General features: G+C 42.1%; 1 protein-coding gene across 2 annotated transcripts in view; it reads left to right on the forward strand.

Moving 5' to 3' along the window:
- The window catches only part of TMEM108 (transmembrane protein 108), a 287,581-nt gene that overhangs the window by 246,034 nt on the left and 27,833 nt on the right, over positions 1 to 13,714 (forward strand). Inside the window, exons 1-2 of one of the 2 annotated variants that reach the window (XM_044295634.1) lie at positions 4,482 to 5,023; positions 6,869 to 7,870. In XM_044295634.1, coding sequence (XP_044151569.1) covers positions 4,930 to 5,023; positions 6,869 to 7,870 — 1,096 coding nt within the window. In that variant the 5' untranslated portion in view covers positions 4,482 to 4,929. Of the gene's footprint in view, positions 1 to 4,481; positions 5,024 to 6,868; positions 7,871 to 13,714 lie in introns of those variants that run through there. The other variant, XM_044295635.1, reaches the window with a different exon arrangement.

Below are 13,714 nucleotides of genomic sequence, written 5' to 3' on the forward strand. Positions count from 1 at the left end.
AAAGGACATGCCCCCTGAGCTGTCATAGGGAGAGTGCTGCAGCCGAAAGGACATGCACTTTGAGCTGTCTGTTTGAAATGAATTTAGCAGAGCAACTGATGAAATGAATAGGTGGTTCTGGATCCATGTTGGGCACAGATATGGTTCTAGCTTTGTTATAGTACTCTATGATGTCTGATTCAGTATTTGTAGGGGTTGCCCGAGATTTTAATAATCTTGGACAATCTCTTTAAGGCCTCATGCACATGACCATTGTTTTGGTCGGCATCATGCGGACGGACCCATTCACTTCAATGGGGCCGCAAAAGATGCGGACAGCAAAAAAAAGTTATGACATGTCCTATTTTTGTCCGCGCTTTGCGAACAAGAATAGGCAGTTATAATAAAGGCTATATTAAAGGTTGTCTGTGCTGTTCCGCAAGTTGCAGAACGCGCACAGACGCCATCCGTGTTTTGCAGATCCGCGATTTGCCGACCGCAAAACACACCACGGTCGTTTGCATGTAGCCTAAGGGATGTTATTAAGTACCAACACTTATGAGAAGAATTTTAAAATTGTCTCGACTCTCACATACTGTGGAACAGAATGAAATGTCACGTGTGAATTTGAATAATTTGAAATGAAAGTAATTGTAATCGTTCAAAGGATTATTAAACACCTGAGGTTATGAACTGCACATATTTATGGTGAGAAGTTGGAACCCTAAATTGGGCCTTATGTTGGTGCTGCTTTATTTCATCATACCCCAACATTCAGGTTTCAAATGACCCAGAGTCTGTGACCCCCTCACTACTAGTTGCTGGATAAGAGGGAAGCACTGCTGTTTCCTCCTCATCCTCTGCTTTTGTGAGACTGGTTCACAAATACTAGAGTACAGTGACTGCATGAGAATGTGAGCAAATAAAAAATCTGGTGGGGTTAATGTTAATGTAATAAGTGTTATCTCCTGCATATTGTTTAGAAGGAAAATCTCATAAATATATTAAATGTAGTACAGCCACGTTTGGGGTCATTTATCAAAATGGTGTAAAGTAGAACTGCCTTAGTTGCCCATAGCAACAAATCAGATTTCACCTTTCATTTTTGATAGCTCCTTTGGAAAATGAAAGGTGGAATCTGATTGGTTGCTATGGGCAACGAAGGCAGTTCAACTTTACACCAGTTTGCTAAATGACCTCCGTTGTGTCTAACCTGCATATCAATGACTGTAATCAGTTGCCTCCCTCTTCCTGTGCACCTTCCCCTCTCACACACTATGGTCCCAAATCAATCTGTTCTCTTTTGACCATCCCTCCAGTTATTGCCCAATTCTTTGCCCATGTTTGCCCACCTCTTATGCCCTTATTCTTCCAGCAACACTTACACCCCTCCGCACTGTCGGTTTCTAGCACTTAGAGATGTCCACTAACTGTTGTACCCCCCCCGCATCACTGATCCAGCCACTCCTAGCTAACTCAGTGATCTGAACCCGCCCCCCGCCCCGTACGTGCGTTCCACGATGCGGCCCACATGACGCTAATGCGTTACTCCTCCTCAGTCACTCCTCCCTCAACCACGTCCGCCCAGCCATAGCCGCTTTCACAAAGTGAATACGTCACCCTATGACGTGCCGATAACTCCTCCCCCTCCATCCACTCCGCCCTCTCACCCATGCGCTCCACCAAGCGTTCCACCGCTGGGAACGCCCACCCATGCCGCCCCACAGCGCTCCACTCCACCAAACGCCCATTACTTAACATATTGGGCTCCAGCACCACCTCCCCATAGCCCCCCTGTATACCACTACTATAATTATCATTATGTCCATTTTCTTTATTTACTCCTCAATTCTGACCGGCCACTTCCACCCTTTGGAACTCAATTTGCGTTCCACGGACCGGAAATGACATCTTACCACTTCCAGTTTCGGCATTTTTTGGCGCCATTTACAAATTAAACCACTGATTAAACTGTGTATATATAGACCTAACATGCTGCACTTATAAATATAGCCACTTGCTCCTGATGAAGGGGAAACATTGATCTCCGAAACGCGTTGAGCCACATATCTGCTAATAAAGGTGATTTGATCAGAAACACACTGCCTTGCTGCCATCATTCACTCAGACTCTGCACACGATCCTGGCCAGGGGAAAATCGTCACAGGTGTTTTATGCTTATCCTGCTGACAACCCCCCAGTGAAGTAAGTGCCTCATTGGATGTCTGTTCATCCATTTTATTCCTTGTTTTTAACGTTGGTTTTTAACCTCCACCTTTAACCCTCTGTGGTCACCACAGCAGGGACTTCATTTTATCTTATTTCAACGATCTTTTTCTATTTTCCCTTTTTTTTATAAAAAAGTTTTTTCATTTAGATTTTTTTTTTTAAATGTATTAAAAGTTTTTTATGTTTAATGTATAATATGCTAATATTTTAGCACCTTAATACGAAATATTTTTAGTGTATTTTTTGCTCGGTTTTGGTGCCTCTCCTGTACCTTTCCCCCCACCCCTATTTTTGTTGTTTCAAAATCTACACTAAGTGCCCTTACTGGACACTTTTCGGCTGCCACCCTTGCACTACTCAAACTCCAGTCACCACCACTGTCGGCGCCTACTGTCAGACACAAGGGGATTTTCCTTTCTAGATCCTTGAGTGTCTGAATAAACCTCCTCCTTTTTTCTTCTTCTTCTTCCTAACAGCATGAGTCTCATGCACAGGCTGAGGGAGAGAGATTGAGAGATGACCACCCTCTCACAGCAGACACAGCAAACTTCTCTGTTTAGAATTTACATTTACAGAGAATCTGAAGGCAGACAAAGAGAAGTACAGGCAACTGGAAATTGAGGAAGACGTCAATTGTCCCTAATAAGATATACTACAAAATATCAATAAAGTATGTCAAGATATGTTATACAGTACTAAACCACTAACACTACTGGATAGATCACAAAAAACAAGTCCAAGCATAGCTATGATTGCATCCATTGTGGTAGGATACCTGGAAAAATGAACTCTTATTTTGTCTTGGGCTGCGTTGGCATGTGTCACCTGGGTATGTCTAAGACAGAGAAGTGTGCCTTTTCCTGAATTTGTTTCAGTGGTCCAGTTGTTATATGACTACAACTGCTCAAGCATGTCGAGAGTTCTAGTTTTTCACCAGCTGGAGAGGCACGGGTTGTGATCATCGGAATCGTATTCTGTGGAGAGTGCAGAGATTTCGCTTGTAAAGGGAGCAATTTGACTAATACATATGTTTAGTGAACCCAGTGGGCATAACTATAGGTTTGCTGCAGTCTCAGGCAATCCAGCACTCCAAATATATAAAACTTCAACTTTTTTCAGTGCATTAAAAACAGCAATACGGGAAAATATATTTTAAAAAAAATGTGGTTATCCTGAGTAGATGCTCAGAAGAGCTCTTAATATAGCGGACAACAGAGACAGAGATCATTCATTGTCTACTACACGCAAAAAGACACCCAAGAAAAACATCTCCTACTTTTCTTACAAACCCATAGTGTTGAATTTTCTAAATTAAATATATTGTGAACATATATCTACCTACAGTATATTACTGCAGGGCTATGAGCAGAGATTCTGCACCTAGGTTGTTTATTTACTACACGAATACCATGTACATTTGCTTCCCTTGTGTTCCCTAGCCTAGTTGTTACGTATAAAAAAAATTATCCAATCACACACATTGGTTACAGCAAACTACCTATTTTAGATGCGGAACAGCCGCTGTATGTATTGCAAATATGCACAACCAATACAAAACATCAAAGGTCCAATTGAAAAGAGAAGAAATTATATCAAGGGTTTTATTATCTGCAACATAAGACAAGTAATTTACTGCAGAGCGTGCACATCTTCCTATGTCGTCTGAACTTGCAGACAATAAAAATGTAGAATTAAAGGGGCACATTTATTAAGACCGGCATTTTAGACGACGGTCTTAATAAAGCCCTGCACTGGTAGCGGATCCTGGGGGAAGCACAGGCCTCTCCATAACTTCGGCAGATCCACCACCGCTTCTAAATATAAGCCAGCTTTCTTGCTGTCTTGCATTTAGACCATTTTCTAAGCCTAAAACAGACATAGAAAATGGTTATTGAGACAGGCCTGTCGCCCTGTTCGTGCCACTATCTATGTCAGAAATATGTCTAATATAGGCGCATTTAATAATATTAATAATATTTATTTATATAGCGCCACCATATTCTGCAGCGCGTTACAATTCATAGGGTTCATGTACAAAACAAAAGTAACTGGCTAATATACAACTGAAACACTAGGAGTCAGGGCTCTGCTTGCAATAGGGGTGACACATAAGGTAGTTGATTGTAAAAAGTAGGATTCAAGCCATTATTGAATTGAAAGGAGTGGTGCTGGCCTATCTGCTTCGGGGGTTGGGACTGTTAGAGGATCAAGTTCAGGCCAGAGGAGTTGGTGGGGGAGAGGTTTAGTGGAGGAAAAGTTATTTTAGGTAGCTTGATAAGCCTGCCTGAATATATGTGTTTTTAAGGCACGTTCGAAGGTGGAGAAGTTGTGAATTGACCTGATATTCCGGGGCAGAGTATTTCAGAAAGTAGGTGCGACTCGAGAAAAGTCTTGAAGATGGGAGTGATAGGTACGAATTATGGTGGATTTTAATCTTAGGTCACTAACAGAATGGAGAGCACGAGTAGGGTGGTAGATGGAGATGAGGGAGGAGATGTATGGAGGTGCCGCACTGTGGAGATCTTTGTGGGTGAGGGTGAGAAGTTGGAATTGTATTCTGTGGTGGATGGGCAACCAGTGAAGTGGTGGGCACAGACTAGTCGCATCAGTGTAGCGGTTGGATGGATAGATGAGCCTGGCTGCAGCATTTAAGACAGACTGAAGGGGGGAGAGTTTATTGAGAGGGAGATGGATTAATGCATTGCAGTAGTCAAGACGAGAATGAATCAAGGCAACAAAAAGAGTTTTTGCCGTTTCCACGGTAAGAAAAGGGTGGATTCTGGTGATATTCTTCAGGTGCAGATGACAAGAGCATGTAAGTGATTGAAGTTGGGTATTTCTGTTTAATAAATGACCTCCAAAATGTTTTGGTCTTCTCATAGCAGATGTCTATATGAAACAGACTGCTGAGAGTGGTAGTGATGTCACGTGTAGAGGTATCCTCTATCTAATATGAGACTCATATCAGGACCAACAGACCAGGTAGATTAAAGCGGTTGGCCATTTTATATTACTAGCTACACACGTAGTACACACAGCTAGTAATAAGCATTATTAAACTATAGGCACTGATGACTGATAATTTAATATTAATTAATGATTCCTGTTTTAACGCAGGTCCGCTGACCTGCATGCTGGTGCCGCACCGGGAACATGGCCGCTGATGGAGAGTTCCATCAATCAACAACTTCCATTCACTTACACTGGCAATGGACTGCACATGCACAAGTTTCCCTGTCTGTCCCTAGTTTAAGTGAATAGAGGCCTCTGATAGACTGAACCCTCCATCAGCGGCCATGTTCCGAGTGCAGCGTCGGCATGCAGATCAGTGGACCTGTGTGTAACCTTGCATTATTCATATTAATCTTTCAGACATCAGTGCCAGTAGTTTCATAATGCTGATCACTAACCGATTGCGTGTGCTGCTCCCGGCACATGTTTAGCTAGAAATATAAACTGGACAACCCCTCTAAAGTTGGATTTTCATGTACTGGCTGACACCAGACAGCAAAACTATGCCTAAAACTGTACTAAGCACAATGTGGTGTGAAAGCATCCTCCCCTGGTCAATTTATATGCTGTGGATCAAGTCACAATAGCAGCATAGGATTTCTTCAGCTTCCTTTTGTAGTGGATAGAGATGTTCATACCATACCTTCATTCTAGTCTCACTTGTGCTATCACGGAGAAGTAATGTTTGTTCAGTAACTATAGTATCAGCTAATAAATAGACAGGTACTGCCTAAAAGCATGGCTGTTCGGCTCAGGGGTTTAGATACCCTCAGCTGTAGGTAACTAAACAGAAGAATCTTCTTCATTTGTGCTTTGATCAAAATGTTCTAAGGTGAAATGTGATATGCTATGCAAGGGTGTGGTCACATGATATGGCCATGACATGAGTGTGATGTGGCTGTCATGCAGATGAAGACCACACAGCCATGCAAGCCGCAGGGGGATCATATTAACTGATTGAAATTGTTAATTCAGTGTAAATTGTTAATAGTCACGCAGTTTTGCTGGTTACTGCACCCTCAGGATTTTGATGTTAGGATAGTAGGTTGCATTGGCAGTTTTGCTGGGGGGAGGTGGTTGGGGCATGTTTTCTTTTAAACTAGAAATAATAAAGCATTGTTTTACATTCATCACACTGAAGAAAACTGTGGTGAAGTGGGAAATGCAACCTTCAGCAAATGGCTCAGAGTGGGTTAAAAAAGAATGGATGCTCACCTCACTAATCTTCCATCACTCCCATTTCAATGCTTACTGGTTCCCCACTGGACTCTGCTTCCTGATCCATTCTCGTCACACAGGAAATAACAGTAATTGCCTGCTCAGATGCTCATCACTTTCTGAGGTCGGTGACTTTTATGGCTAGTGATTTGCTGACCTGGCATTTTTATATGTGTTTCAAGATGGAACCTGTAAGTAGAGACTTGCAGTGACCCAATAATCATCAGAGCGGGAGCTATTGGGGATTGGTGAGGTGAGCATCCTTTTTTTAACCCACTCTGAGCCCTTTTTAAAAAATGTTGCCGCCAGACAACCAGACGACCCCTTTAAGCAGCTGCTGACTTATTATGAGTTAATATACTATAGGTAAATTGCATTTTGCAACCATTTTGTGCCTGATTCAAGAATCTTGCTTTTTGTTCTCTCACAGGTATCCTACTCGTTTTGGCACAGGTAGAGAGCAAAGTATTTGCAGTTAAGGAGCAGTTTCCAACGTCGCCATCTTATCGCTTACTGACAACAGCAAATGCAGAAATGGTAATGTCAAGTGTCAACTCTGGGCTTGTTAGGAAGTCTGCAAGGCCTGGAACAAGGCTGTCTGTAAAACCTGCAGACTTAGTGCCTCCTTTTCACAGTAAAGGTGTTGATTACAGCGACAGTCTCATGACAACACCATTTGTCAATATTCAGGGTGTTACAATTTCAGGAAATGCACAGCATAAAAGGAAAACAGCTGAGGATGTGATGGATGAGATGACTGGGTCTACTGCAACTTACCTCCATTCAAGCTTTCAACTGAGGACTACAACCACCACTGACCATACTAGCACTATTCTTGCATTCCCTAAAGACACTTTTCATCATGTTGGCACTTTGCAAAGCCTTTCTCAAGAGGAACAGTCCAAGGGTTCACCCACCCTTACCAATGGTATGTCAAAGAACACAGAATCAGTGTCAGTGCCTTTTAAGCCCCATCATTATAAACTATGGGATGTATTAAACAGAAATGGATCTTTGTTCTCTGTAAGAAAAGTGAATGGAACTTCACCGACTACTATGACATTAACCGCATCCCCAATATTTCCCCATACCACCTCAATTTCAAAGACCACCACACTGGTACAAGGAGCCACAAGGAGTACAGTAGTGAACCAGCATACTGAACCAGACAATGCTACCACAGTGCAATTGATTCTGTCTATGGATGCAACTACTAGGAGTTCCATTACCATGTCTACACCTGGGTCCACAGCAACAGGAAATTTTCTTAATAGGTTGGTGCCTGCAGGAACATGGAGACCTATGGTTCCTGGCAATATTTCCCATGTAACAGAGGATGGAAGTCCACCGCAACACAGAGAGACCATTTGTCTGAGTAAAGTGGATATTGCTTGGATATTCCTGGCTATTAGTGTACCAATATCATCATGCTGTAAGTATATGCATGGTGTCTTTTACTACTACTTTATTCTGTTGTCCACGTTTGTCCTGTCTGACCTCCATGATTTGGGCTTCCTCCCAGCCAGGCACTGCGTCTGCTGCATAGTTTCACACTGGCCAATCATCATTTAGCAGCGCAAGGATCCTTCTGCTGATTGGCCAGTGTATCGCTGGCAGGCAGCAGGAGCAGGCGCCGCTCAAGCACACACAGAGGCCCGCACCCGGAGTAGCATCCTCTACACTCACGTCTGCCTCAAGTCATCAGACAATGAGTGCAACCCCCCCCCCCCCCCGACCCAGACTGAAGGACCGCTCGGGACAGTGAACACACTGTTTTCTCAGTGTACCACAGTAAGAGAACAGCAGTCAGCAGACTTGATAGAAAAAATTCATATATGGTTGGGTATTCTTGATGGGGGAGGACAGCTGCAAGCAGAGGGGTTTTGGGGGCCATGTAGGCTCATAGAGGACTCAGGAGGACAGTGTGCTTTCTTCCTTCCTCCTTCCCCCTTCCACTGGCATTTTGGGGGGCATTATAGTGGTTGGATAACTCCTTTAACTCCGTGCTGCTGATGCTGAGTGTGCACATAGCCACCAATCATATTCCCCCACCCCAGCACATCAGTTACCTTTAGAGGGGGAGTGGGATATGATTGGTTGCTATGTGCACACTCAGCATCAGCAGCAAGTAGTTAAAGGGGTTATCCAACCCCTATAATGCCCTCCTGCCAACCCCTATAATGCCCCCCAAAATGCCCGGGCACCTTACTTACCTCATTCCCCGACACCCGTGTTGCTCCTGATGCCCAAACAGCCGCCAATTCAGATTCTTGCTATGGGACCCAGTGATTTCTATGTACGCCCCAGCATGGTGCACTTAGAAATTACAACTTGTCCCACAAAAAATAAGGTTTCAATATGACAATGTGAATGAAAAAACTAAAAAAAGGTATGGCTCTTGGAAAGCAGGGAGTAGAAAACACTATTATAATGGTTTAATCTGTTCCTACTCAGTCAGGGGACTCGTATGGGCTTCCGACTTTTTGTTAAAATATCACAAGTGATAAATTTGTCTAAAAAGCATCTGTCTACCAAAAATGATGCCATCTCTTCACTTGGAGTTTACATTTTTATGTATCCTTTTGCAGTTAACATTTATTGAAAATCCTAAAGCACTGTCAAAACAGCTAAAAACTCATTTTTTGTGGCTCAAAATGTTAACACACATTACTCTTTAAGTTTACAGTATCTAAACTTTGGACATTATTAATAAAATATTATTTAAAAAAAATTGTAACAGAACCTTCACTCATTCTCCATCCAGAATGTACAGTACTTGAAGGACAAGAACATAGAGCAATCTATAGCTTAGCACATATTGCTGCCCACAGGGGCGTAGCTAAAGGCTCATGGGCCCTGGTCTAAAGGTTCAGCTTGGGCCCCCCCTTCCCTCAGTGTTTTGTGGCTTGGGAAGCACATAGCCTTCATGCTGCCTGTGGCAAAAATTTAAACAGTAGACCACCACCCCAACCCCCCCATGCCAAATTCTTGACCCAAGCCCTTCCCTCCAGCCATAGCTATAACTTGACCAGCATGCACTTTCTATAATACTGGTGTCTTCTTATGGGGTCTTTGGGCCCCTTCTGGCCCCTGGGCCCGGTAGCGACTGCTACCTCTGCACCCTCTATAGCTACGCCCCTGGCTGCCCATAGTAGCTTGAACACATTTTTCTTGTTGCCCCCAGGCTGACATTTCCTGGTGCCAAATCTAGCTGGCTTTATTTTTACATCAGTGACATTCCATCTCAGTAAACAGACCTGGTGTAAGCGAATGTGCAAATTAACCATGTGCATATGGGTAGTGCAAGTGGAGTGGAACACATCATTTTATATTTGACTGTGGCAGCTTTTATGCAAAAAGCACGGAAATAAAATTTTATTCTCACATTTTGTGGTAAATTTTAAAAACATATTAGAAAGAGGGCTTATATACGGAACTTTTTGGTAGGGATGTCAGTACTCACAGATACAGAGATTGAATGAGAAACTGCAACTGCATCCCCCTCCTCCCAGGAGCAGGGGCGGATTGTCCATAGGGAAATTTCCCGGTGGTTCAATGCCCAGAGGGCCAGCCAGTGGAAGTTTTTGAGGATGTATTTTGTGCTGCTGGCAGTATTTTGTGATGGACTGTGGTATTTGGCTCTGTTGGGGTGGTATAATGTGCCACAATATGGTATTTCTGGCCCGGCCTTCCATCAATTTGGACCCGACTACAAAACAGGGCCTCTTTTGGTATTTTTTCCAGGGCCACTTTAAGTTTCTAGTCCGCCCCTGAGTGAGGGCATATAGAAGACTCATATGCACCAGAGGTCTGCATGTTTAGTAGATAGTACAAGAAAATTTAGACTAGCACATCCAGGTTCACCTCCATAAAGCTATAGCATGCAGACAGCAAACAAAAAACGTATTGTAGCACACCATTACGCATGCAAACAATAGAACTAGGGATTAGGGATTATTCTGGATTAGAGTGGTACTATACCTACTATACATGAAAAATCAAAGCTCTTTGCGCACATTTTTGATCAAACGTGTGTCGGACCCATCTACTGGTGTCAAGATGGCTTCTGCAGATGGGTACCTAACACTAACAGAACTGCCTTTCCTGGGCCTAACCTAACCCTACAATGTTCAGGGAGGTGTAGGAACCAGCTATATTTCTACTCTGCTCAGAAGCCCTGGGCAGATGGGTGGAGAGTGCTCAATCTAAAGGAGGTAGAACACTACTCACAGAGAAAAAAATAAAAACTGCAGCTGTCTACCCCTCCTCCCTCTCCTTACTTTCTACTATTTAAAGATGGAATTTTGGAAGGCTGCTGAGGTTTAACAACAATTTCAAGATCAAATAGATAGAGAAAGGTGTCTATGCATTGGAGAGAGGGCCTATAGAGGACACTTATATGCAGCAGAGGTCTGCCACTTTTGTAGGAAGGCCAAAACTGAAGCTGCCTACCCCTCTCCTCTCTCCTTACTTTCTACTATTAGGAAGGAAGGAATTTTGGAGCCAATAGAAAGAGAAAGTGGACTACAGGTGACAGCAAAGCGAGGAAGATGCCACTTTCTCCCAATAATATTGCCAAAAGAAATTGGTGAAATTTTTTTACGGATATATACGTTTCACGATTTCATAAAACAGTTCATAACATGCCAGGCACAGAATACAGTGGAAGATAGAATGACCATATTATGCTATCAACAGTTATTCTCAAACATGGTAACATTTTTGCCTCAATCAATCAAAATAGCTGATGAATTATGAACCACAAAATCTGTGATGGGTAAACTGAGCTCAAAATTCATCTTTGAGTACGAAGTTTTATATATTCACATGTGTCTCTGATTTATGGATAAGATACTAAGGCATTGTTAAAGTTCTACGGGTTCAGCTGCAGCTCAATATGTAAAGTAGCATAGTACCCACGTCCAAAAAACACATCCGGCAGCGCTATAGACAACCTATCTGTGCCGGTGATGTCACCGGGCTCACTGCTAGGCAGAAGTCTCTGCCTAGATTAGTGATGCAAGGCCTGGGATGTCACTAGCACAAAACAAACACAGCCTTGCGCTGCACAATGCAGCATGACAAGGGGGAGCATCGGAGAAAGCAAATGCTCAAATGTTTCACGTATATGTAGTCAAGGAATAAAGAACAGATTATATCCAGGTTCCGCCCCTGAACTCATAGAACTCCTTTAAGGGGGTAATGTGACTAGATAGAAAGGTGATGGGGGTACCATGACTAGGACTGTTATGGGGGTACTGTGTCTGGGTACTGGTGCAAGAAGACAAGAAGAGCATTATGTTTTAAGGCCTCTAAATCCAAGTTTTGTTTACTAAATTGCATTGGGAAAAAAATTTACTCTGGTAGCTGGGGTTTTGAATACATGAGCAGTGATGGACAGTTCGCAGTGTTCACCTGCGAACACATGCGGGCTGCCATCTTGACTCACAAGTCCGGCAATGCACAGGTAAGCCCTTGCCTGTGCCGCGAGTCGGTCTGAAATCAAATGCGGTCAGTGGGAGCAGGCAGCTCCGAGAACAGCCCGATGAAGGCCCCCGGCGGCTGTTCTCGGAACTGCCTGCTCTGGATGACTTGTGACTCAAGATGGCAGCCCGCATGTGTTCGCAGGCGAACACTGCGAACTGGCTATCACTGTACACGAAGATAGTATTTAGGTTCATTAAAGTAGTTTTGGAAATCAAAATCAGGATCATACATGAAAAGTATAAAGGAGAAATACTACTTCTCTTTTTTCGCTCCAGGTTTTGGCTTCCAAAACTGCATAAAAAAACTTGAACATGTGGCCGCACCCTCTTAAAAAAAAAAATAAGTTAATGAAGACCTTGACATGTTTCTTTAAAGATAAGTGTTAAGAGCTTTCACAAGTCTAAGTGCATTTCACACATTTTTTTGCAAGATATCTTGAATAGATTACCATAATGTTAGAATGGTTTAAAAAAGACTGTGAATGAATAAATTAGTTCCGTTGTATCAGATATGGGACACAATAATTGTAGCATTTAATCCACAATCCTATAAGAAAATGTATGTACAGCCATGCTTACACATATTTGCAGAAGGGAGAATGATTTTCCATGGACTATTCTATTTATTATAGATATTTTGCACATTATTACCCATTTTCGTATTCACAAGCATATAAACAGTCGCTGTTCACATGACTATACTGAATATGGTTGAAATACAAAGATGAATATACTGTAGGTACAAAATATGTCTGTGTCTGATATTTACTTGTATATTCATGTCCATATAGATTTTTAAGCTCCATTTAGCTTCATAGACATTAATATGGATCACAGAAAGAAACCGCATAATTTTTTTAAAGCTTCATGACTTCAATGGGGAAATACTAATATAAAACATAAAGCTGTATGAATAGCTGCATGGACATCAGTTTCATATATTTAAACATATACACTTTAATGTATATAAAAAGAACTACACGTGCATAAAGCCAAAAGTATGAACATAAAAAGAATACAAAAAAATACCTAATGTCATTATGTAGTGGAAATGTTTTGACTGTGAGCATTTATACAGTTAGACCTTTTATACATTATTACATAAATAACATAATTTCTTGTACATTTTAGACTAAGATCTCTGGTGAAACTGAATCAACTATATAACCTTCAGTAAAAATTACAAAAGAAAACAAAATGACATTACTGCCACCTAGTGAGCATCAGAGTAAATACAACATAAAAAATGTAAATTTCTTATATCCATTTGCAGTTATTTTTAGGAACCTGATTAGTAATTGTTCACCTTACGCTTTAATGATGAGTGAAAATGTCAGAGCTATAAATCACTGTCCACTAATGAGCCACTCTTGGAAGCTGCAAATTGAAGCGTTCTCCATGATTGATTGATGATCCAATTTTGACATCTGTTCTTAGAACTGCACACTGCAACAATTAGTAAAGACTACCATTTTAACCAGTTAAGGGACAAAGCTGCACACATGGAAGGGACATTGCTTGCAAAGAAGTGAGGTACAAATTAATGGTCTGATGTCATTAACTTAAAAACCCATGGCCAAACGTTAAATTTTCAAGAGAGCAAAACACCCCTGATATATATATAGAGAGAGAGAGAGAGAGAGAGAGAGTTTGTCAACTGTTTACATAAATTACATCAAGCACCTTGGCATGGGATGCTTCGGTGTAGAGGAGCTGAAAGGGCATCTGTCATCAGATTTGTACCCATGAAACTGGCTGACCTGTTACATGTGCACTTTGCAACTGTGCCT

This window comes from Bufo gargarizans, chromosome 5 (genome assembly GCF_014858855.1).
Source record: "Bufo gargarizans isolate SCDJY-AF-19 chromosome 5, ASM1485885v1, whole genome shotgun sequence".
NCBI classification, from domain to species: Eukaryota; Metazoa; Chordata; class Amphibia; order Anura; family Bufonidae; genus Bufo; species Bufo gargarizans.